Source organism: Hyla sarda, chromosome 4, assembly GCF_029499605.1.
Source record: "Hyla sarda isolate aHylSar1 chromosome 4, aHylSar1.hap1, whole genome shotgun sequence".
In the NCBI taxonomy this organism is placed as follows: Eukaryota; Metazoa; Chordata; class Amphibia; order Anura; family Hylidae; genus Hyla; species Hyla sarda.
In genome coordinates, this window is record NC_079192.1 from 411,775,878 (window position 1) to 411,797,783 (window position 21,906).

A 21,906-nucleotide genomic window follows, 5' to 3' on the forward strand; every position below is an offset into this window, starting at 1 on the left:
CCATTCATGTCTATGGGAGAGGGCGTGGCAGCTGCCACGCCCCCTCCCATAGACATTAATGGAGGGGGCGTGGTCGTGACGGCATGACCACTGCCGCAGGAGCCCGGCAATCATTTAGAGATCGTTGTGGGCCACAGCAGCGGGACCCCCCGAGTTCAGACATCTTATCCCCTGAAAATAAAGTAAAAAAAATAAATGTGTGTGTGTGTGTATATGTATGTGTGTGTGTGTGTGTGTGTGTGTATATATATATATATATATATATATATATATATATATATATATATATATATAATATTTATTTATTTACTAAAATTGTATTTTATATTAAAATATATCATTTATAATATAACAAAAATAAATAAAAAAAAATAAATATACATATACACGCATATACACATTTAGATGGATAAAAAAAAAAATCTTAGGAGAGCAGCACAACCACAAGAAGGAGATGGTGCCCGCTGTGTGGGAGCCTTGGTTAGAGGATCTACTCTTCAATATACTCACAGGAAACAGCAGCACACAAAAATTGGTGAAAAAATAGTGAAAATGTATTCCATCAATCCAGTGTTAGAAAAGGAACAACGTTTCTGTGACCTCCCGCCGCCTGAGCTTGAAAATGGCGGCGGGAGGTCGCAGAAACGTTGTTGCTTTTCTAACATTGGATTGATGGAATACATTTTGACAATTTTCTCACCAATTTTTGTGTATTGCTGTTTCCTGTGAGGATAGAGAGAGAGAGTTATATATAAATGTTATATTACTATAAAATAACTTTGATTATCAGCTGAGCTGTCTGGGTTGTAGCTTTGACATCCAGTCACACTATGTAAAAGTAAGGAGCTTCCTCCCTGCTAACCCCCACCCCACCCCTCCTGTCTGCTCTGAACTGTACCATTAATATGAAAAGGGGAGCTGATATTACTGCTCATTAGATTGTAAGGCAGCTGGAAGCCTTTCTCAGATAATACAGCAGTAGGCCTGTTCTGACTGAAACTACTGAGGCTTCCTCCCGCGGTAAAATCTGATAAGCAGTAATATGAGCTCCCCCTTTACATTACTGTACTCTCACTGAGCAGGCACTGGAGCTCTGGATGTTTGGATGTAGCACAACATGCATTAGTGTAGCTCAGTATGCTGGGGCATGCTGGGAGTTGCAGTTTTGCAACAGCTGGAGGCACACTGTTTGGCAAACACTGATGTACACCTGGGCATGTTGTGCTACAGAGCATTGATCTTGTGACATTCAGAGCTCCCGTCCCTGCTACAGACCAGTGATCGGTGGCTCTGCTGCTGGCCCAGAACTGTAACTCCCAGCATGCTCTGCAAGTTGAAGGCTGTCAGGTCATGCTGGTAGTTATAGTTTTACACTAGCTACAGAGCCACAGATTGTAGATCAATGCTCGTGCAGCGCATCGTGCGCTTGAGTTGTAATTTTGGGTCATTTTCGGCCACATAAAACCAACATTTTTGGTTTCGGGACCAAATGTACATTTTGTTGCATCATATCTAATATGGCTGCTAGTGCCAACATAGAGACTAATTTAATAAACGTCATTTTGCCCTACAAAAGTCCTGATGGGGGCAACATCTACATGTCTCAGGATCTCTGCAGTAGTCCGCACCCCTCTACTCTTTACTGTGAACTGGCTGCAGCAGAAGCCTCCCCCCTTTTCTCTGTCTGATTGTTAGTTTGTTGCACTGTCAACATGTTTCTCTCCGACTGTTGCAATACTACAATTCCCATCATGCTCTAACAGCTGCAGATTCTCAGGGAATGATGGGTGATGAAATTATGCAACAGCTAGTGAGAAACAGGCTGTAACCCCTCACTTGTGATCGTGTGCATGTCTGCAGAACAGGTTGATGCTTCTGGAAATGGGTTTATGATCCCATTGGGGTGATAGTCGTCGTGTGAATAATTTACTTTCTTATTGAGTGTTGTTTGTTCTTGCTCACCAGGTATCTCTACCATGGTGCCAGCAACCCTGAATTAGCCTTCGAAAGTGCTAAAATCTTGTGCAACATTTCCAGTAATGGTAACATCCAGGCCAAGCTGGTGGGAGATTTTACCCAGGACCCGGTAAATAACATCTCTTTTTAACGTCATCTCTGTAACTTTATACTGTCTAGCGAATGATAGGTTAACCGAGGTTACAGTACTGCACAGTTATAGTAAACCCTACCTACTACCTGGACAGTACAGTACAGTAATACCGTATATACTCGAGTATAAGCCGACCCAAATATAAGCCGAGGACCCTAATTTCACCCCAAAAACCCAGGAAAAGTTATTGACTCGACTATAAGCCTAGGGTGGGAAATACATCCCCCCCCCCCTGTCGTTATCACCCCCCCCCCTGTCGTTATCACCCCCCCCCCTGTCGTTATCACCCCCCCCCCCTGTCGTTATCACCCCCCCCCCTGTCGTTATCACCCCCCCCTGTCGTTATCACCCCCCCCCTGTCGTTATCACCCCCCCCCTGTCGTTATCACCCCCCCCCTGTCGTTATCACCCCCCCCCTGTCGTTATCACCCCCCCCCTGTCGTTATCACCCCCCCCTGTCGTTATCACCCCCCCCCCTGTCGTTATCACCCCCCCCCTGTCGTTATCACCCCCCCCTGTCGTTATCACCCCCCCCCTGTCGTTATCACCCCCCCCTGTCGTTATCACCCCCCCCCTGTCGTTATCACCCCCCCCCCTGTCGTTATCACCCCCCCCCCCCTGTCGTTATCACCCCCCCCCCTGTCGTTATCACCCCCCCCCCCTGTCGTTATCACCCCCCCCCTGTCGTTATCACCCCCCCCTGTCGTTATCACCCCCCCTGTCGTTATCCCCCCCCCCTGTCGTTATCCCCCCCCCTGTCGTTATCCCCCCCCCCTGTCGTTATCCCCCCCCCCTGTCGTTATCACCCCCCCCCCCCGTCGTTATCAATGGCCCCCCGTCGTTATCAATGGCCCCCCGTCGTTATCAATGGCCCCCCGTCGTTATCAATGGCCCCCCGTCGTTATCAATGGCCCCCCGTCGTTATCAATGGCCCCCCGTCGTTATCAATGGCCCCCCGTCGTTATCAATCGCCCCCCTGTCGTTATCAATCGCCCCGAACTAGTGACGCTTCCTTGACGCCACCGCGCAGGGACGTCGCGGACATCTGCTGCGCACGGATGTCCCTGCGCGTCATCGTCAAGGCAACGTCACTAGTCCGGGGCCGGCCCGCAGCGGAGAAGAAGGCCTCTTGGTGAAGATGGACAGCCCGGAACGACTAACCCTCCCCACCGGACGGTCCCTGCAGCTTAGGTGGTCGAATATGGGCGGCCCGGATCAGCTCACCCTTCTCACCGAGGGGAGGTGAGTAGAAAACAAAAGGGGGGTCTGGATGATGACGAAGGCCGCAGTGGTCTTCCACCTGCAGACCTCCAGATGTTTCAAAACTACAACTCCCAGCATGCCCGGACAGCCGATGGCTGTCCGGGCATGCTGGGAGTTGTAGTTTTGCAACATCTGGTACGCAGGTGGAAGACCACTGAGAAGGGATTGACAGGCGGAGATGGACGACCGGGACCATCCCCTCACAGCTAAAGCCAGAAACATTTTCTTTGTTCACTCGAGTATAAGCCGAGGGGGGCGGGGTTCAGCACGAAAAATCGTGCTGAAAAACTGCTTATACTCGAGTGTATACGGTACATCCTGATATTATGCATCACCTTCTAGAGCTTTATTTATATTATAACTTATATATCTGGCTTCTTTACAACCTGCTCCTTAATTCTGTGTTGATTCTTTATTCTGGCAGAAAGTTAGTCAGAAACTTATGGCCGGCTTTGTGAATGTCTGGACAGCGAGGACTCCGAGGAGGTGGCGAACCCACTGGGAGGTGAGTGGTCGACCTATATAGCAGGTTCCATGTGCACAGGGGGGGGATGGAATATTATGTCATTTACTCGCTGTATTGTAGATATCGAGGAAGAGAGGAAACTGTCCACAATCCACCACGAGACCAAAATCCACATCCTCAACCTCCTGATCACCTCCCTGGAGATGAAGCCGCCCAACCTGGCCTTATATCTCCTGGGGTTTGAGCTGAAGAAACCAGTCAGTACAACCAACCTTCAGGATTCAGGTACAGGAAAGCGAATACTCCTATAGATATATATAAATATATATATACAACCAACCTTCAGGATTCAGGTACAGGAAAGCGAATACTCCTATAGATATATATAAATATACATATATACAACCAACCTTCAGGATTCAGGTACAGGAAAGCGAATACTCCTATAGATATATATATAAATATATATATACAACCAACCTTCAGGATTCAGGTACAGGAAAGCGAATACTCCTATAGATATATATAAATATACATATATACAACCAACCTTCAGGATTCAGGTACAGGAAAGCGAATACTCCTATAGATATATATATAAATATATATATACAACCAACCTTCAGGATTCAGGTACAGGAAAGCGAATACTACTATAGATATATATATAAATATATATATACAACCTACCTTCAGGTACAGGAAAGCGAATACTCCTATAGATATATACACACATATACCACCTCTAGAACATAATCTCTTGTGTGTGTTATTGAAGTTCTGCTGTTGATTACTATAAAGTTCATATATAATATATGTTATCTGCTTTTCTAGGTGTTTTAGGCTTCCCCCGAACCTGTCTGCACTCCATCTTGGATATCCTTAAAAAAGGCACTGATGGAAGAATGGGGCGCGTGGCCGTGCTGGAGGCCCCGCACCTCGCTGAGCTCTGCTATCAGGTAGGACACTATGTAACCCAGTTATTGTGCTTGATGGAACATATATATGTGTGTGTGTGTGTGTGTGTGTGTGTGTGTGTGTGTGTGTGTGTGTGTGTGTATATATATATATATATATATATATATATATATATATATATATATATATATATATATATAATATGTGTGTGTGTATATATATATATATATATATATATGTATATATATGTGTGTGTGTGTAAAATAAAATAAAAAATATATATACACACACACACACACACACACACACACACACACACACACACACACACACACTTATACAGTGATCCCTCAACATACAATAGTTTCAACATACAATATCTTTTCTGGACCATTGTGACTTGAAACCAGACTCAACATACAATGCTATGGAATCTGCGAAACGTGTCAATGGTTGGAAGAACCGACCAATCAGAATGGGCATTCACTGATAAAACACCTGTATTACTGAAGTGTATGCACTGATTGGTGTCTGGTAGCGCCCCCTACAGTACAGGGAGGTATTACATGTTCTGTACTCTTTACCTGTATTACTGAAGTGTATGCACTGACTGGTGTCTGGTAGCGCCCCCTACAGTACAGGGAGGTATTACATGTTCTGTACTCTTTACCTGTATTACTGAAGTGTATGCACTGACTGGTGTCTGGTAGCGCCCCCTACAGTACAGGGAGGTATTACATGTTCTGTACACTTTACCTGTATTACTGAAGTGTATGCACTGACTGGTGTCTGCTAGCGCCCCCTACAGTACAGGGAGGTATGACATGTTCTGTACTCTTTACCTGTATTACTGAAGTGTATGCACTGACTGGTGTCTGCTAGCGCCCCCTACAGTACAGGGAGGTATTACATGTTCTGTACTCTTTACCTGTATTACTGAAGTGTATGCACTGACTGGTGTCTGGTAGCGCCCCCTACAGTACAGGGAGGTATGACATGTTCTGTACACTTTACCTGTACCAGGTTTAGCTGCTCCTTTGGACACCAGGTGAGGGAGACTCCATGTTACTTTTTTAGGACATTGTGTGTTCTGTACAGGACCCTGAAGAAGCTCCTGTCCTCTACATAGACCAGTGTTTCCCAAAGAGGGGGCCTCCAGCTGTTGCAAAACTACAACTCCCAGCATGCCCGGACAGCCTTCGGCTGTCCGGGCATGCTGGGAATTGTAGTTTTGCAACAGCTGGAGGCCCCCTCTTTGGGAAACACTGACATAGACAGTGATTACAGCTCCCAGCAGATCTTTATTACTTTTATATGTAAGGATTTGTTTTATCTATATTAGTTATCTACTTATTTTTCTTTAATCCTCACTTTTTCCTATGTTTGGATGACATTTTGGTGCCTTTAGAACCAATTACCAGGTTTCCATAGAGCTCTGGTCCCAACATACAATGGTCGTCCTGGAACCGATTAATATTGTAACTTGAGGGACCACTGTATATACATAACCTGACACGTGTAACCCATGGTCTTCCGTCTCTTCAGGTCATTTATCAGCTCTGCGCCTGCACGGACACCTCTGGACCTACTATGCGATATCTCCGGACTAGTCAGGATTTCCTGGTCACCCAGCTTCACCACCTGCCCTTCTCTGTAAAAGGTAAATTCAGAACCATTAAAGGGGTACTCCGCCCCTAGACATCTTATCTTATCCCCTATCCAAAGTATAGGGGATAAGATGTCTGATCGCGGGGGGCCCGCCGCTGGGGACCCCACGATCTCCCTGCTGCATCCCTGTTCCTCAGCTGCACGAAGTGAGGATCGCTCCCTGCCGGATGACGGACTATACAGGGGACGGAGTATCATGATGTCACGGCTCCGCCCCCTCGTGATGTCACATCCTGCTCCCTCAATGCAAGGCTATGGGAGGAAGCGTAATGGCCATCACACCCCTTCTCATAGGTTTGCATTGAGGGGGCGGGGTGTGACATAACGAGGGGGCGGAGCCGTGACATAATGATACTCCGTCCCCTGTATAGTCCGTCATCCGGCAGGGAGTGATCCTCGCTCTGTGCAGCTGAGGAACGGGGGTGCAGCAGGGGGATCGCAGGGGTCCCTGGGACTTCCTGTGAACTACAGGAGGATATCATCCCCTGTTAGGTTGCTCCCTGACCCCTCCCCTCACAGCTCTCTCTGTATACTGCTGCTGCCATCTCAATAGGATCAGAATATATAGTGATTATACATCTCCCTCCAGCTCTATCTGTATACTGCTGCTATCGCTTTGGGATCAGGATATATAGTAATTATACATCTCCCTTCCAGCTCTATCTGTATACTGCTGCTATCGCTATGGGATCAGTATATATAGTAGTTATACACAATTCCCCTCCAGCTCCATCTGTATACTGCTGCTGCTATCTTTATATCTCTATACTGTATACTGCTGTTATCCCATAGGGAGAACAGCAGTATACAGCATAGTTATACTCTTCCTCTAAGGCTGTGTTTTTTTTTTTTTTTTTTTTTTTTTCCTCCCTGATTTTGCTATGATTCTGAAAAAAATAAAATGGACGATTGCAGCAAAAACAGCCAAGATGTAGTAAAATTGTGTGAAAAATATGGTATAAATGCAACAGCCTAAAGTCTTCAAAACTTCATAAAACACCTCAATTATCTGTCAAACCACTTTCTCTTAATGTTGATATTTCTCTAAAAAAAAAAAACGCATCAAAACTGTTCATAGCGTGAACTGACCCCAACCCACTTATAAGTCTAATCCATTCACCTGGGTGACCTCCAGCAACAGCAGCCTAGTTAGATGACCAGGTGCAGTGATCAGACTCCATCCCCTCTCTCTGCAAAGCCAGAGGATTCATGGGAAATGTAGGCAACATTAGGAAAATATTTAGGTGATGGAATTGCATTTAGTACAGAGCCTAACCCACGCCTGCCACATCAGCTAAAACAGGTAAACACGAGGCATACACAAGAATAAAGATTTAGTGGGGAGGACAAGTATTTACTGAAACAGACCTGTCAGGAAGTCAGTAAAAATGATGGTTCTTCCTGTCTACTCTATTCTTCACACAGTAATAAGCTGGGAAATGGTGCAGGGCAGATAAAGACTTATTTGAAATATGTGGAATGTCGGTGATGGGAGAGTTTTTGTTTTTATAGCACATGAAATCTCTGCTCTGAATCAGATGTCGTGGCTGATGAAGACCGTGTCCATAGAACTGCGCATTACGTCTCTCAACCGCCAGCGCTCTCATACACAGAGACTGCTGAGCCTCCTGCTAGATGACGTTCCTGTCCGACCCTATATAGGTGAGAGGGAATGTGTACACCAGCAGAACAGTGAGTGCAGCTCTGGAGTATAATACAGGATATAACTCAGGATCAGTACAGGATAAGTAATGTAATGTATGTACACAGTGACCTCACCAGCAGAACAGTGAGTGCAGCTCTGGAGTATAATACAGGATATAACTCAGGATCAGTACAGGATAAATAATGTAATGTATGTACACAGTGACCTCACCAGCAGAATAGTGAGTACAGCTCTGGGGTATAATACAGGATATAACTCAGGATCAGTACAGGATAAGGAATGTAATGTATGTACACAGTGACCCCACCAGCAGAATAGTGAGTACAGCTCTGGAATATAATACAGGATATAACTCAGGATCAGTACAGGATAAGTAATGTAATGTATGTACACAGTGACCTCACCAGCAGAATAGTGAGTACAGCTCTGGGGTATAATACAGAATATAACTCAGGATCAGTACAGGATAAGGAATGTAATGTATGTACACAGTGACCTCACCAGCAGAATAGTGAGTATAGCTCTGGAGTATAATACAGGATATAACTCAGGATAAGTAATGTAATGCATGTACACAGTGACCTCACCAGCAGAATAGTGAGTGCAGCTCTGGAGTATAATACAGGATATAACTCAGGATCAGTACAGGATAAGTAATGTATGTACATAGTGACCTCACCAGCAGAATAGTGAATACAGCTCTGGAGTATAATACAGGATATAACTCAGGATCAGTACAGGATCAGTAATGTAATGTATGTACACAGTGACCTCACCAGCAGAATAGTGAGTACAGCTCTGGAGTATAATACAGGATATAACTCAGGATCAGTACAGGATAAGTAATGTAATGTATGTACACAGTGACCCCACCAGCAGAATAGTGAGTACAGCTCTGAAGTATAATACAGGATATAACTCAGGATCAGTACAGGATAAGTAATGTAATGTCTGTACACAGTGACCTCACCAGCAGAATAGTGAGTGCAGCTCTGGAGTATAATACAGGATATAACTCAGGATCAGTACAGGATAAGTAATGTAATGTATGTACACAGTGACCTCACCAGCAGAATAGTGAGTGCAGCTCTGGAGTATAACACAGGATATAACTTATGGAGAATAGTACAGGATAAGTAATGTAATGTATGTACACAGTGACCTCACCAGCAGAATAGTGAGTGCAGCTCTGGAGTATAACACAGGATATAACTTATGGAGAATAGTACAGGATAAGTAATGTAATGTATGTACACAGTGACCTCACCAGCAGAATAGTGAGTGCAGCTCTGGAGTATAATACAGGATATAACTCAGGATCAGTACAGGGATAAGTCATGTAATGTATATACACAGTGACCTCACCAGCAGAATAGTGAGTACAGCTCTGGAGTATAATACAGGATATAACTCAGGATCAGTACAGGATAAGTAATGTAATGTATGTACACAGTGACCTCACCAGCAGAATAGTGAGTGCAGCTCTGGAGTATAATACAGGATATAACTTATGGAGAATAGTACAGGATATATATTATCTGTACCTGGAACTCTTTAATGTTTTCCTGAACATTGTCTCTTTTTTGTTCTGTAGCTGATGGTGAATCTGGTTTGGAGGATGACAATTGGGGCGGCAATGCCTTTCTTCACTTTGACACATCTTCAAAAGGTAACGTAGAATTGTCTCCATCCTAATCTCTAGTTATGTATAGAGAACCTGCCGTGTAATAGAAGCATAATAGAGAGTTCTTAATATGCAATTATTCGTTTCTCGGTCGGCTCCATTGGGGGGGTACACAGAGACCATGGGGGATATCCTGCTTCCACTAGGAGACTGACACTAGGCAACAAAAAGAAAGTCGGCCCCTCCTGGCAGGATATACCCCACCTACTGACCCTGAGCTAATCCGTTTTAGCTTAGTGTCAGTAGGAGGCAGACAGAGTTCTCCAGACCTGGTCTTCTTTTTTAATTATTTTTTTAGCTAGGGCCTGTTTAGATTATTTTTTCTCCTATTTATTTCTTGTTTTTAGGTGGGGGTGCAGAAGCATGGCTCTACCTCTTCCCTCATATGCGGCTAAGGGGCACGGGGCATAGAGTATGCACCGTTAACCCCTTCCCACCAACGGCCAGTGCTTGGGTCCTGGTCCCCCTATCTTGCCTGCTCATCTCCCTGTTTCAGCCTGATATGACGCAGGTGACCATAGCTAGCTGAAGACATCCTAGGTGAGTATGTACGGGTTAGGTGAGTATGTTCCCCCCTTCCCCTTCTTTCCTTCTTCCTTTACCTTTTTCCCCTGTCTTTTCCCAGGCCCCTCTCCTTAGGACCCCAAGGGGGTTTCCCTATCTTTTATTATGTTCTGGGACATGACTGTGGCCTCTGGGACTCCCAACCTCCGGGATAGTCAGGGTTACTGGGGCAGCTCTATCCCCTATTCCCCCTCCCGGCGCCGCTTACTTTTCTGGTGCATCTCATGTCAGGCGTCAGTGTTACAGGCAGCTTGGTCCACCACATAAGTGTTCTGGTGCTCCGACAGTGGTCCCTACCTTCTGGGCTGCTGCCGCGCCGCCGGTCCTTTTCACTTTCGCCTCTGTTCGCATACGGCGGGGAGGGCATACATTGAGGCTGCAGCCTGTTCTGGAAATTAGCTCCACCCACTCCCCGCCAGCCAATAAGTTTTCTTCTGAGGGGTCATCTTCTGGTGGCCGCCTCCTCTCCCTCCAATGGGGCACTGTCTAGGTCCCTGAGTCACCTGACCAGTGCAGGTGGCACCTCCCTCTTCCTCAGCTCCGGACACAGTACAGCTGGAGCATTCTGCAGTGTCTGATATGGTGGACGGCCTAGGTGGACACTTTTCATCTGCAGGACCCAGGAATTTCATATCCTAATCCGGAAGTTTCTTTTCGCCGCTCTCGTCCTCTCTCCCCCCCCCCCCCCCCCCCAAGGCCTTCAGCTCTCATGCTAAATTTGATTCCTTGCTGGATGCGGCTTGGAAGCATCCGAACAAGCATTTTCAGAGGAACAAGAAAATTCAAGCTCAGTTTCACTTCTCTCATGACCTGGTCTCAAAGTGGTCAACACTGCCTGCCGTGGATCCTCCGGTTTCTCCCCTATCAAAATCTACTACTCTGCCTGTAGCGGACGCAGCGTCCTTTAAGGACCCGACGGACAAGAAGATCGAGAACCTAGCAAAGTTTGCCTTTGAAGTGGCAGGTTTGTCCCTGCTCCCCTCCTTTGCATCCACCTGGGTGTCCAAGGCCGTTTCTGTTTGGGCTTTCCAGCTTCGCCAAGGTATCTTGTCAGGTGCCCCTCTGGAGGACCTAGCGGACCTTCCATCTCAACTCTCTCAGGCTGGAGACTACCTCTGTTTGGCAGCACTGTAGTCCGCCCGCTATACGGCTTTTGCTTCTGGTAACTTGGTGGATATTCATCGCTCCATGTGGCTGAAGGCGTGGGATGCGGATCCCGCTTCAAAGAAATCCCTCACGGAGTTGCCCTTCTCCTAGTACTTGGCTTTTTGGGGAGGCGCCTTGACGAGATCATATCCGAAGCGACTGCCCTTAAAATGCTCTCTGCTGCTCCGTTTGAAGTAGTCTTCCATTCAGTCCTTTGCATCGGGTCGGCCTTCTAAGTAGGTGCCCTCCCAATCGCGCAAAGCTCCCTCCTTCAAGGTGCGCCCTTCCTGGAAGTCAGAAAACCGTTCTGCCGGTTTCACGGCTAAGTCCCGGAACCGTAAGCTCCCACCTCCTGAAGAGACACCCCCAACTGTGTCCTCTTTTCGGATGAGTGTCTGTCAATTTTCTGGGACGTTTGGCTAGTACAGGTTCAGAATTCCTAGGATGTAGTCTCCGATGGTTACCGGCAGATAGAGTTCCATTCTTTTCCCCAGGATCGTTTCTTCCGATCCCACCCCCTTTGTTCCCATTCTTTGGCAGCGGCTTTTCAGGTCGCTTTACTTACCCTCCTCACTCAGGGAGTGATTGTTCCAGAACCTCCCAGGGAGCTTTTTTCAGGTTTTTACTCCAATCTTTTTGTCGTTCCCAAGAAGGGGGGTTCTGCCCGCCCCATTCTGGACCTCAAACTGCTCAACCGCCACCTGCTTCTGCGCCATTTTCGCATGGAGTCCCTCCGCTCAGTAGCCTCATCCATGGACCAGGGGGAGTAACATTCCTACATAGATATCCGGGACGCCTACCTGCACATCCCAATTTTTCCAACCCATGAGCCGTTTCTCTGCTTTGCCGTGCCTGCGGGTCATTTTAAGTTTGTGGGTCTTCCATTTGGCTTGGCCACGGCTCCCAGGGTTTTCACCAAGGTCATGGCGGCGGTGATTGCCATCCTTTGGGCTCGGGGGATCTCGGTCCTCCCTTACCTGGATGATCTTTTGATCAAGGCTCCGTCCAGGTCCCAAAATTTGGAGAGCCTTCGTCCTAACCTCCTTCAGCTGGGTGATCAACACTATGCTTCGGGCTCATAAGCCTTCTTCTGCTAGGATTTACCATTTGCACTTGGCGTGCCTATTTCAGGTGTTGCGAGGCAGTCTCTGTTCTCTTAAGGGTCAAGTTTCAGCTCTTTCTATTCTATTTCAGCGGCCGTTGGCTTCCATTTATCACGTCTGCACCTTTCTGCAAGGCGTGGCTCATGCGGCGCCTTGCTGGTGCTTGGCGCCTTGCTGGAGTCTAAGTTCGAACTTCTACGCGACGCTTCTCTTCGCATCCTTTCTTGGAAGGTCGCCTTCCTCATTGCGGTTACCTCAATTAGGAGGGTCTTTGAGTTGGCGGCTCTCTTGTCGTCCTTTCTTGGTCCTTCATCAGGACAAGGTTGTTTTTCGGCCGCCTCCATCCTTCTTGCCCAAGGTAGTTTCCTCCTTTCACGTGAATGAGGAGATCGTTCTCCATTCATTTTGTCTGGCCCCATCCAATTCGAAGGAGTATTCCCTCCATTGTCTGGAGGTTGTTCGAGCCGTCCGGATCTGTCACACCCTCCTTCCGGCAGAGTGACTCCTTCTTTGTGATTCTGGAGGGTCGTCGCAAGGGGCTTTCAAGGTAACCATTTCTCGGTGGATCCGTTCTGCCATCTCAGAATCATACCATCGTACTGGGAAGGTCCCACCCTTTCGAGTCCCGGCGAATTCCACTCATTCCATTGGGTTTTCTTGGGTGCTATGCAATAGGGCCTCAGCTTTACAGGTCTGTAAGGCAGCCACCTGGTGGTCCTTGCACACTTTCACTAAATTCTGCCAGGTGCACACTTTTGCATCTGCAGACGCCAGTCTAGGTCGCAAGGTGTTGCAAGCAGCAGTGGCTCAGTCTTCTGCCTGATTCTGTTTTTGGTATTTTTCCCACCCTGGGGACTGCTTTGGTACATCCCACAGTCTCTGTGTCCCCCAATGGAGCCGACCGAGAAAAGTAGATTTTTTTTTTTTAATGCTTACCCTAAAATATTTCTCAGATGATCCATTGGGGGTATACAGCACCCACCCATTTGTATTTGTTACTCTGGTTCGGTTTTCGGTCCTTTTTTTTGTCTGGTTCCCTCGGACAATGGCTGGCTGGTTTCTTTCTCAGTCGGTCCTCTCCTACTGCATTGGGACTAAACGGATTAGCTCAGGGTCAGTAGGCGGAGTATATCCTGCCAGGAGGGGCAGACTCTCTTTTTGTTGCCTAGTGTCAGCCTCCTAGTTGTAGCAGAATATACCCCATGGTGTGTGTGTCCCCCAATGGCCGAGAAGTTCGTGACGAATCGAATTTACTGTAAGTTCGCTCATCTCTAGTAATAACAATAAATAAAAAACAATAGTAATACTAATTAAAATTATTATTTTATTAATAATAATAATAATAATAATAATAATAATAATATAACTAATATTATGAAAATAATAATTGTAATTAGTATTACTATTGTTTGTTATTACTAATAACATAATATAATATTAATACTATTAATAATAATAAAATGACAATAAATAAAAAATATTTTTTTATCATTAAAATAATTTTTATTAGCATTACTATTGTTTATTATTCTTGTTATTACTATTAATAATAATAAAAAATAATTTAATTTTTATAGCTCTAATAACTCCATAGGTTCACCACATAAACTAATGAATGTTAAAATGTGTCGTCGTCCCCCCCCCCCCCCCGTAGACGTATATTAGGGAATAGCCGCCTTGTGGTTTCTTCAGAGTTTTCTAAGCCTTACTATGATTTTCTTGGTAGTTCGCAGAAAAATCTTGAGCATCTTGGACTCCATTAACTTCACCCAGGAGATCCCGGAGCCCCTTCAGCTGGATTTCTTTGACCGTGTCCTGATAGAGCAAGTGATCACCAATTGCGAGCAGAAGGACCGCAGCGGCCAGACCGTCTGCAAAGTGAAAGTGAGCGAGTCCTATGGCTGAAAAGTCTTTTCTGTGTAGATGGTCTTGTTGTGTATTTAAGTCGATGTTTCTGTCCGTCCTACCAGCTCCTCCGGCGAGTCCTGCTTGCAGAAATCAATGCCCTCCAGGGGATGGCTGCCATCGGACAGCGGCCTTTACTGTTGGAGGTAAAGTCTCTCTGATCTATAAGGACTTGAATTTCTCATGAAGGCATTGGCCTAACTGCTGGGACCCCCCCTACGATCTCCAGAGTGGGGCCCAGCACCTCCTTTTGCATACAGGATTGTGTTGCCTCTCCATGCATTGTCTTTGGGAGCACCAGAGCCCTGTACTGTGGATAGGGGACAAGTTTTATTTTTATTTGGTGTGCTGGAAAGCCCCTTTAAGTGGGTACTCCTTTTGTTCTGAATGCTTGGCGTGGGAGGCCATGATCATGGTGTCACGGCCACGCCCCCTCATGATGTCACGCCACGCCCCTCCATGCATGTCTATGGGAGGGTGCGTGTCCTGTACTGTGGATAGGGGATAAATTTTTTTTTTTTTTTTTTTGAGTGCTGGAATGCCCCCTTTTAGTGGGTACTCCTTTTTGTTCAGAAAGCTCGGAGTGGCAGACCGTGATCATGGCGTCACGGCCTGCCACGCTCCCTCCCTGACACGCTCCCTCCCATAGACATGCATGGAGGGGCGTGGTGTGACATCATGAGGGGGCGTGGCTTTGACATCATGGTCACACACCCTCATGACGTCACTCCACGCCCCACCATGCCCCATGCATGTCTATGGGAGGGGGCGTGTCCTGTACTGTGGATAGGGGATACGTTTTTTTATTTTTTTATTTTTTGGCGTGCTGGAATGCCCCTTTAAATGGGTACTCCTTTTTGTTCAGAAAGCTCGGAGTGGCAGGCCGTGATCATGGTGTCACAGCCACGCCCCCTCCATTAAGTCACGCCATGCCCCTCCATGCATGTCCATGTGTCTCCGACACGCCCCCTCCCATAGACATGCATGGAGGGGCGTGGCGTCATGAGGGGGCGTGGCCGTGACATAAGAACCTCTGCCGCAGGAACCCGACATTTGTTTAGAAAGCCGGGTGCTGCGGAACATCACCGGGGCCCCAGCAGCCTGAACCCCCGCCATCAGACATCTTATCCCCGATCATTTCGAATAGGGGATAAGATGCCTAGCAGCGGAGTACCCTTTAAGGTCTGACTGTGATGTTTCTTCAGGAAGTAAACACCATCCTGCAATACGCTGTAGAAAGAAATAAGATGTTCCGGTGTCTTCACGCCAAGCGTCACGCCCTGGAGTCCTGGAGGCAACTAGTGGAGATTATCCTGACCGCCTGCCCTCAGGATCTGATCCCGGCCGAGCAGAGACAGCTGATCATCAGGGATCTACTGCAGGACCTGCACGACAAGGTAATGTACCTGCCAGTCAGTGGTATGATACCACCCTAATTCACACGGGACAATCATGGACAGGCATTCTCTTTAAAAGAAGCACTCCATGTTTTTGTTCAGTTTTTTATTAATTTTTTTTTTGCCTTTATCATGTACACTGTCACAATCAAGCACCATCTGCAATTAAGCGTTTCATTACTGTAACTGGGTCATGTGGTCACCAGCACGACCCACAGGAAATCAGTGTTTTTTTTATGTGTGAGAGGAAGTGGTCAGTCCTGTGTCAGCTGACTTCATGTGACCTACAGGCTGACATCAACACCTATCAGATCCCATCTGCTATCTCCCACATACCTCCCCTCCAGCTCTATCTGTATACTGCTGCTTATCTCTATGGATATATATAGGGATATCTATGGATATACAGTAGTTATACACCTGCCCTCTATCTGTATACTGCTGCTGTCTATGTGATCAGGATATATAGTAGATATACACCTCCCCTCCAGCTCTATCTGTATACTGCTTCTATCTCTATTGATATATAGGGTTATCTATGGATATACAGTAGTTATACACCTGCTCTCTATCTGTATACTGCTGCTATCTCTATTGGATCAGGATATATAGTAGTTATACACCTCACCCTCCAGCTCTATCTGTATACTGCTGCTGTCTCTATGGGATCAGGATATATAGTAGTTATACACCTCCCCTGATTAAACACACAAAGACTTCTATAATGTGAACTGATCCTATCCCTCTTATGAGTAAGTTCACCTGGGTGACCTCCAGCAGCCTAATTAGATGACCAGGTGCAATGATGAGACTCCACTCTCTCTTTGCAAAATGAAAAATCATTTAAAATAAATATATATATATATATATATATATATAATGTTTTTTTTTTTTTTTTTTTTATCAACTGGTGCCAGAAAGTTAAACAGATTTGTAAATTGCTTCTATTTAAAATTTTTAATCCTTCCAGTACTTATCATTTGCTGTATGTTCGACAGCAAGTTGTGTAGTTCTATGCAGTTTGACCACAATGCTCTCTGCAGACACCTCTGTCCGTGTCAGGAACTGGAGAGGAGAGCAATAGAAAATCCTTAAGAGTAGGAGCAAATCCCCATAGCAAACTTGGCCTGCTCTGGACAGTTCCTGATACGGACAGAGGTGTCGGCAGAGAGCACTGTGGTCAGACAGAAAATAACTACACAACTTCCTCTGGAGCATACAGCAGCTGATGAATACTGAAAGGATTAAGATTTTTTATTAGAAGTAATTTACAAATCTGTTAAACTTTCTGGCATCAGTTTATTAAAAAAAAAAATGTTTTCTAGTGGAGTACCCCTTTAAATAAAATCAGTGTGGCTGGAAACTCATGCTTGCCATATCAGCTAAAACGGGTACGCACATGGCATACACAAGAACTTCTACATTATTCTTTAAAGGGGTTATCCAGGAAAAAAATGTTTTATATATCAACTGGCTCCAGAAAGTTAAACAGATTTGTAAATTACTTCTATAAAAAAAAAATCTTAATCCTTTCAGTACTTATGAGCTGCTGAAGTTGAGTTGTTCTTTTCTAAGTGCTCTCTGATGACTCCTGTCTCGGGAACTGTCCAGAGTAGAAGCAAATCCCCATAGCAAACCTCTTCTACTCTGTGCAGTTCCCGAGACAGGCAGAGGTGTCAGCAGAGAGCACTGTTGCCAGACAGAAAACCACAACTCAACTTCAGCAGCTGATAATTATTGGAAGGATTAAGTTTTTTTTTTTTTTAATAGAAGTAATTTACAAATCTGTTGAATTTTCTGGAGCCGGTTTATTAAAAAAAAATAGTTTTTTCCTGGAATACCCCTTTAATGATAGCCAATGCTGCACTATATAAGCAAAAGTGCTTTTTTATGGGGTTAATCTAACATTAATGTAAAATCCTGGATTATCAAATGTTCTGGATTATTGGAAGGTCCTAGAAAGTAAATTTTTATCTTTGTTACGTTCTTTTTTGTTTTTGTAGCCTTTACGTGACTGATCCTGACAGACCACCTCGGCACTTACAGCAGTAAATAGCCGCTATCGACCAGCAATTCAAGGGTCATTTACTTCCATTGAATAAAACCTTCAGGCCACAAGCCAGATTTTTATTCCGTTTTTTTTTTTTAGTTCTGTTAAATCCTCGCTCATCGGGATTGTTGTATTGGATTTTTAATGGCTGCACATTATTGGTCAATACCCGTCCTTTTAGCCTGGACTGTGGCTCAATATCTTTTATTGTTTGCAGATTCTGGACGAAGAGGCGACTAAGGACCTGATGCCGGTGGTGGCGGGCACCGTGTTCACCCTCACCGTGCACCTGAGCCAGTCAATCCGCACGGAGCAGAAGCAGCCGATGAGCGCCCTGGGGGTCGGTCAGTCGCAGTACGTGCTTTTGCTGGACGGCACTTTTGCCACGCCGTCGGGAACGGACAACTTGTCTGCAGGATTTGCCTCTATTGGAGACTCGTCGCTACATATGATCCTCAGGAAACTGCTGGAATTTATTCTTAAAACAGGTCAGGGCTTAATCTGGCTTTCAGAATAGTTAAAGGGGTACTCCGCTGGTCAGAGTTTGGAACAACGCTGGAGCCTTGAGCCCCGCCCCCTAATGATGTCACGCCCTGCCCCCTCAATGCAAGTCTATGGGAGGGGGCGTGACGTCCGTCACGCCCCCTCCCATAGACTTGCATTGAGGGGGCGGTGCTATGACGTCACGAGCTCCCAGCGCCGGCTCCAGTGTTCGGAACAGCTGAGCAGCGGAGTACCCCTTTTTAAAGATGTCTTGACTTGGCACAGCCCTACATGTTTCTACAGCCTGCAGGGAATCATCAGGGAAGGAAAGAAGCCTGATCATGGCAGACTCTGTAGATAGCGGCTATGTAGCTTAATATACAAAAGTGCTAATGTTAAGGTTGAGCTGGTTAGGCCTTAAAATGTGAGTAACTGTATACTGCTGAGTGTCGACTCAAGAAATAAACGCCAGACAAAAAGTTGGTATAAAACTCCTTCTCAGCAAGGAGTTCTGTTTATTGTACGGAAGTACATTGGTTTCTACAGTTGACAAAAAGGGGAGGTTAGTTATCACGTCAAAATCATCTTGTTATATTTTGATTTGGTTATTTGAGTATTGCGTCTGTATATATTAGCATATTAAGCATTAATTTCTTTCTTAGCCATAGGTCACTTATGTTGCCATTTCCCTATTCTACCAGAAAATTCCGGATGTATCCATCCTTCTGCACAGTCTATATTTCTTCAGAAGTTTTGTCTCTAACTTCCAACTCCTTCTTTATCTTGCTCTTTTGGCCTCATCCCAAGGTCTTTATCTTCGTTACAAGCAATTAGCAAGCTGATATATAGGTTAAAGGTAACAAATATCTTTCTGCAGCATAAGAAATGGCATAGAAGTATTAAAATATTGATCAACCATTAGAATCATTATAATCAATTTCAACACTAGTTCCTCCCTTCACTGGGTCGCAGCCTCTATAATTAACCAATCAGAGTTGCGTTAAAGGGGTACTCCACTGCTCTGCATTAGGAGCAAACTGTTCCGAATGCTGAAGCTGACCCTGTCCCCTCATGAAGTCATGCCCCGCCCCCTCAATATAAGTCAATGGGAGGGGGCGTGACAGCTGTCACACCCCCTCCCATAGATTTGAATTGAGGGGGCGGGGCGTGACGTCATGAGGGGACGGGGCTATGACGTCACGATCTCCTGGCTCCAGCGTTCGGAGCAGCTTGTTACAAACGCTGAGCAGCAGAGTACCCCTTTAATGGTACCTAAAAAAATATATATATATATATATATACTTTATTTTTTTATTTTTTTTATTGATTTTTTTTTTTTTTATGAAAAATAGTTATCTCAAATATATCCAAAAGCAATCAGTCATACAGTGTATACGTATGTCAAGAATCCTTAAAAATTAATTTATTTGACGTCTGCATAATATTAATCAAATACTGCTTAGACTGTCATTAGATAAAAACTCTTCAAAAAAAGCCTCCCCAACATGTTTCACAGTAGCAGCTGCTTCATCAGGGAAAGTGAAGCTCGTGCCCATTTGACTCCCTGAATTGTCAAATTATAAACCCTTATATCTCAGGAATGGAAGGGTATATAAAAAAAAACTGTATAATTGTGTGTAATCAGGACCTTTTTAAATTTGGGTTAAGCCACAGGTCCTCTTTTTGGTTTAATAAGGTCCCGTTACTTGCTCCAGAATGATCCATGTGTAATTCTTCTTTCTTTCTCTGCGAGCAGGTGGAGGACTGCAGAGAGTCCGGGCTCATCTATACGGAGCTTTGCTGTATTATTTGCAGATTGCCCAGAGACCAGATGAACCAGACACACTTGAAGCAGGTAGGTGCCGCTCCATATTATCTGTGTTTGGAGAATCAGTTTGCTTTTTCCCTTTTGTTTTTCGGGAGCACCAGTCCTTGTTCCTGCACACACAATGAGGGGGGTAGGTGTCCATGCACAAGTGTATAAAGATTTTGGCTACTTTCCTATCGTCCCTTCCCCCACAAAACCTATTCACTCTGAATACCTAATTCCTTAATTTATATAGTGCCCACATATTCCGCAGCGCTGCCGTGAGCTTGTCATCACTCAAAGCTGTCCTGGTCCCCATTGGTTTCACAAACTAAATTCTAAATTCCCCTGTCAGTTTTTTTTTTGGGGGGTATAGGGGGAAACGGACGCAACGTAATTCCTTGCTAATGTTGTCCTTGGGGAGGTTTGATCCCAGGACCCCAGTGCCTAACCACTAAGCCACCATTCTGCCCCTGCTGATGTCAATCTCGAGACATATCAGCTCACTGAGGGATCAGGTTACGGCTGTCCTGGTCCCCATTGGGTTCACAAACTAAATTCTAAATTCCCCTATCAGTATGTTTTTTGGGGTATAGGGGGAAACGGACGCAACATAATAATTCCTTGCTAATGTTGTCCTTGGGGAGGTTTGATCCCAGGACCCCAGTGCCTAACCACTAAGCCACCATACTGCCCCTGCTGATGTCAATCTCGAGACATATTTCAGCCCACTGAGGGATCAGGTTACGGCTGTCCATGGGGGCAGTGGCTGGAGACAGTCATGAAGAAGAAGAAAAAACCCTTTTGGAGACGACGCTGCTGATGTCCAGGAGGAAACCACCAAAACTGGACCAATTTATTGGAGAAGAAATGGTAACAAACAGGATAACGCGTTTCGGGGGACAGCGCCCCCTTAAGGGGGCGCTGTCCCCCGAAACGCGTTATCCTGTTTGTTACCATTTCATCAGGCCGGGCCGGTCCTCTCCTTCACCCTGGGCTAAGCAACTGCCTCCAGTACTACAGTTCATAACCCCGGCTGTGGGTTGATATGCGAGTTTTATGCTCGCCTAAGTTGAGCATCCACTACCTACGGGCTCTGTATGGCCACTAGTGCATTGTTCCACTTTGCCTCTTTTCCTTTGCGGTATCACACTTAGGCGCCTTTGCCGGTCTCCACTTCTTTCTTTCTACAGATAAGCAGAGAGAGGCTGCAGCAGCTTGTAGTGAGTGTTGTACTGCTCTATAATGTCCTCTATGTTGCTGCTCCTTCTGGGAGTGTACTATAGAGATATAGGGAAGATGGGTCTTTTCTTGAATGGGAGACATCATAGCAGCTAGTCTATGGAGCCTGCAGGGGGGGGGGAAATCTGGTTAAAAAAAAAAATGCTCATTGGTGCGAACCTCTGCCGATTCCCAGATAGGGTATAAGAAGCTTGTTATGTCTTTGGACTTTAGCTAATAAGACAATGTGGGAGAGACTGACGGCCCCGGAAGACATCTTCAGTAAACTCCAGAGGGACAATCTGGCCATATTTGAGAGTTACGGGGCGGCCCTGATGGAGGTGATCTGCAGAGATTCCTGTGACGGCCGTGAGATCGGCAGAGTAAGTATATAGTGTCCTATATGGAACATTGAGCGTCACATGACCCGCGGTAAATTTTTACCGTATTTTTTT

The 21,906-nt window shown here is 45.7% G+C and overlaps 1 protein-coding gene across 1 annotated transcript in view; it reads left to right on the forward strand.

The window, feature by feature from the left end:
• Positions 1-21,906, forward strand: part of NUP205 (nucleoporin 205) — a gene marked incomplete in the record, with an annotated part of 67,529 nt that overhangs the window by 32,440 nt on the left and 13,183 nt on the right. The window contains 14 exon segments of the mRNA XM_056517717.1: positions 1,966-2,086; positions 3,798-3,825; positions 3,828-3,878; positions 3,960-4,124; positions 4,674-4,798; positions 6,303-6,417; positions 7,938-8,087; positions 9,686-9,760; positions 14,315-14,472; positions 14,559-14,639; positions 15,699-15,890; positions 18,158-18,428; positions 20,180-20,278; positions 21,686-21,834. Of these exon segments, the coding sequence (XP_056373692.1) occupies positions 1,966-2,086; positions 3,798-3,825; positions 3,828-3,878; positions 3,960-4,124; positions 4,674-4,798; positions 6,303-6,417; positions 7,938-8,087; positions 9,686-9,760; positions 14,315-14,472; positions 14,559-14,639; positions 15,699-15,890; positions 18,158-18,428; positions 20,180-20,278; positions 21,686-21,834 (1,780 nt within the window).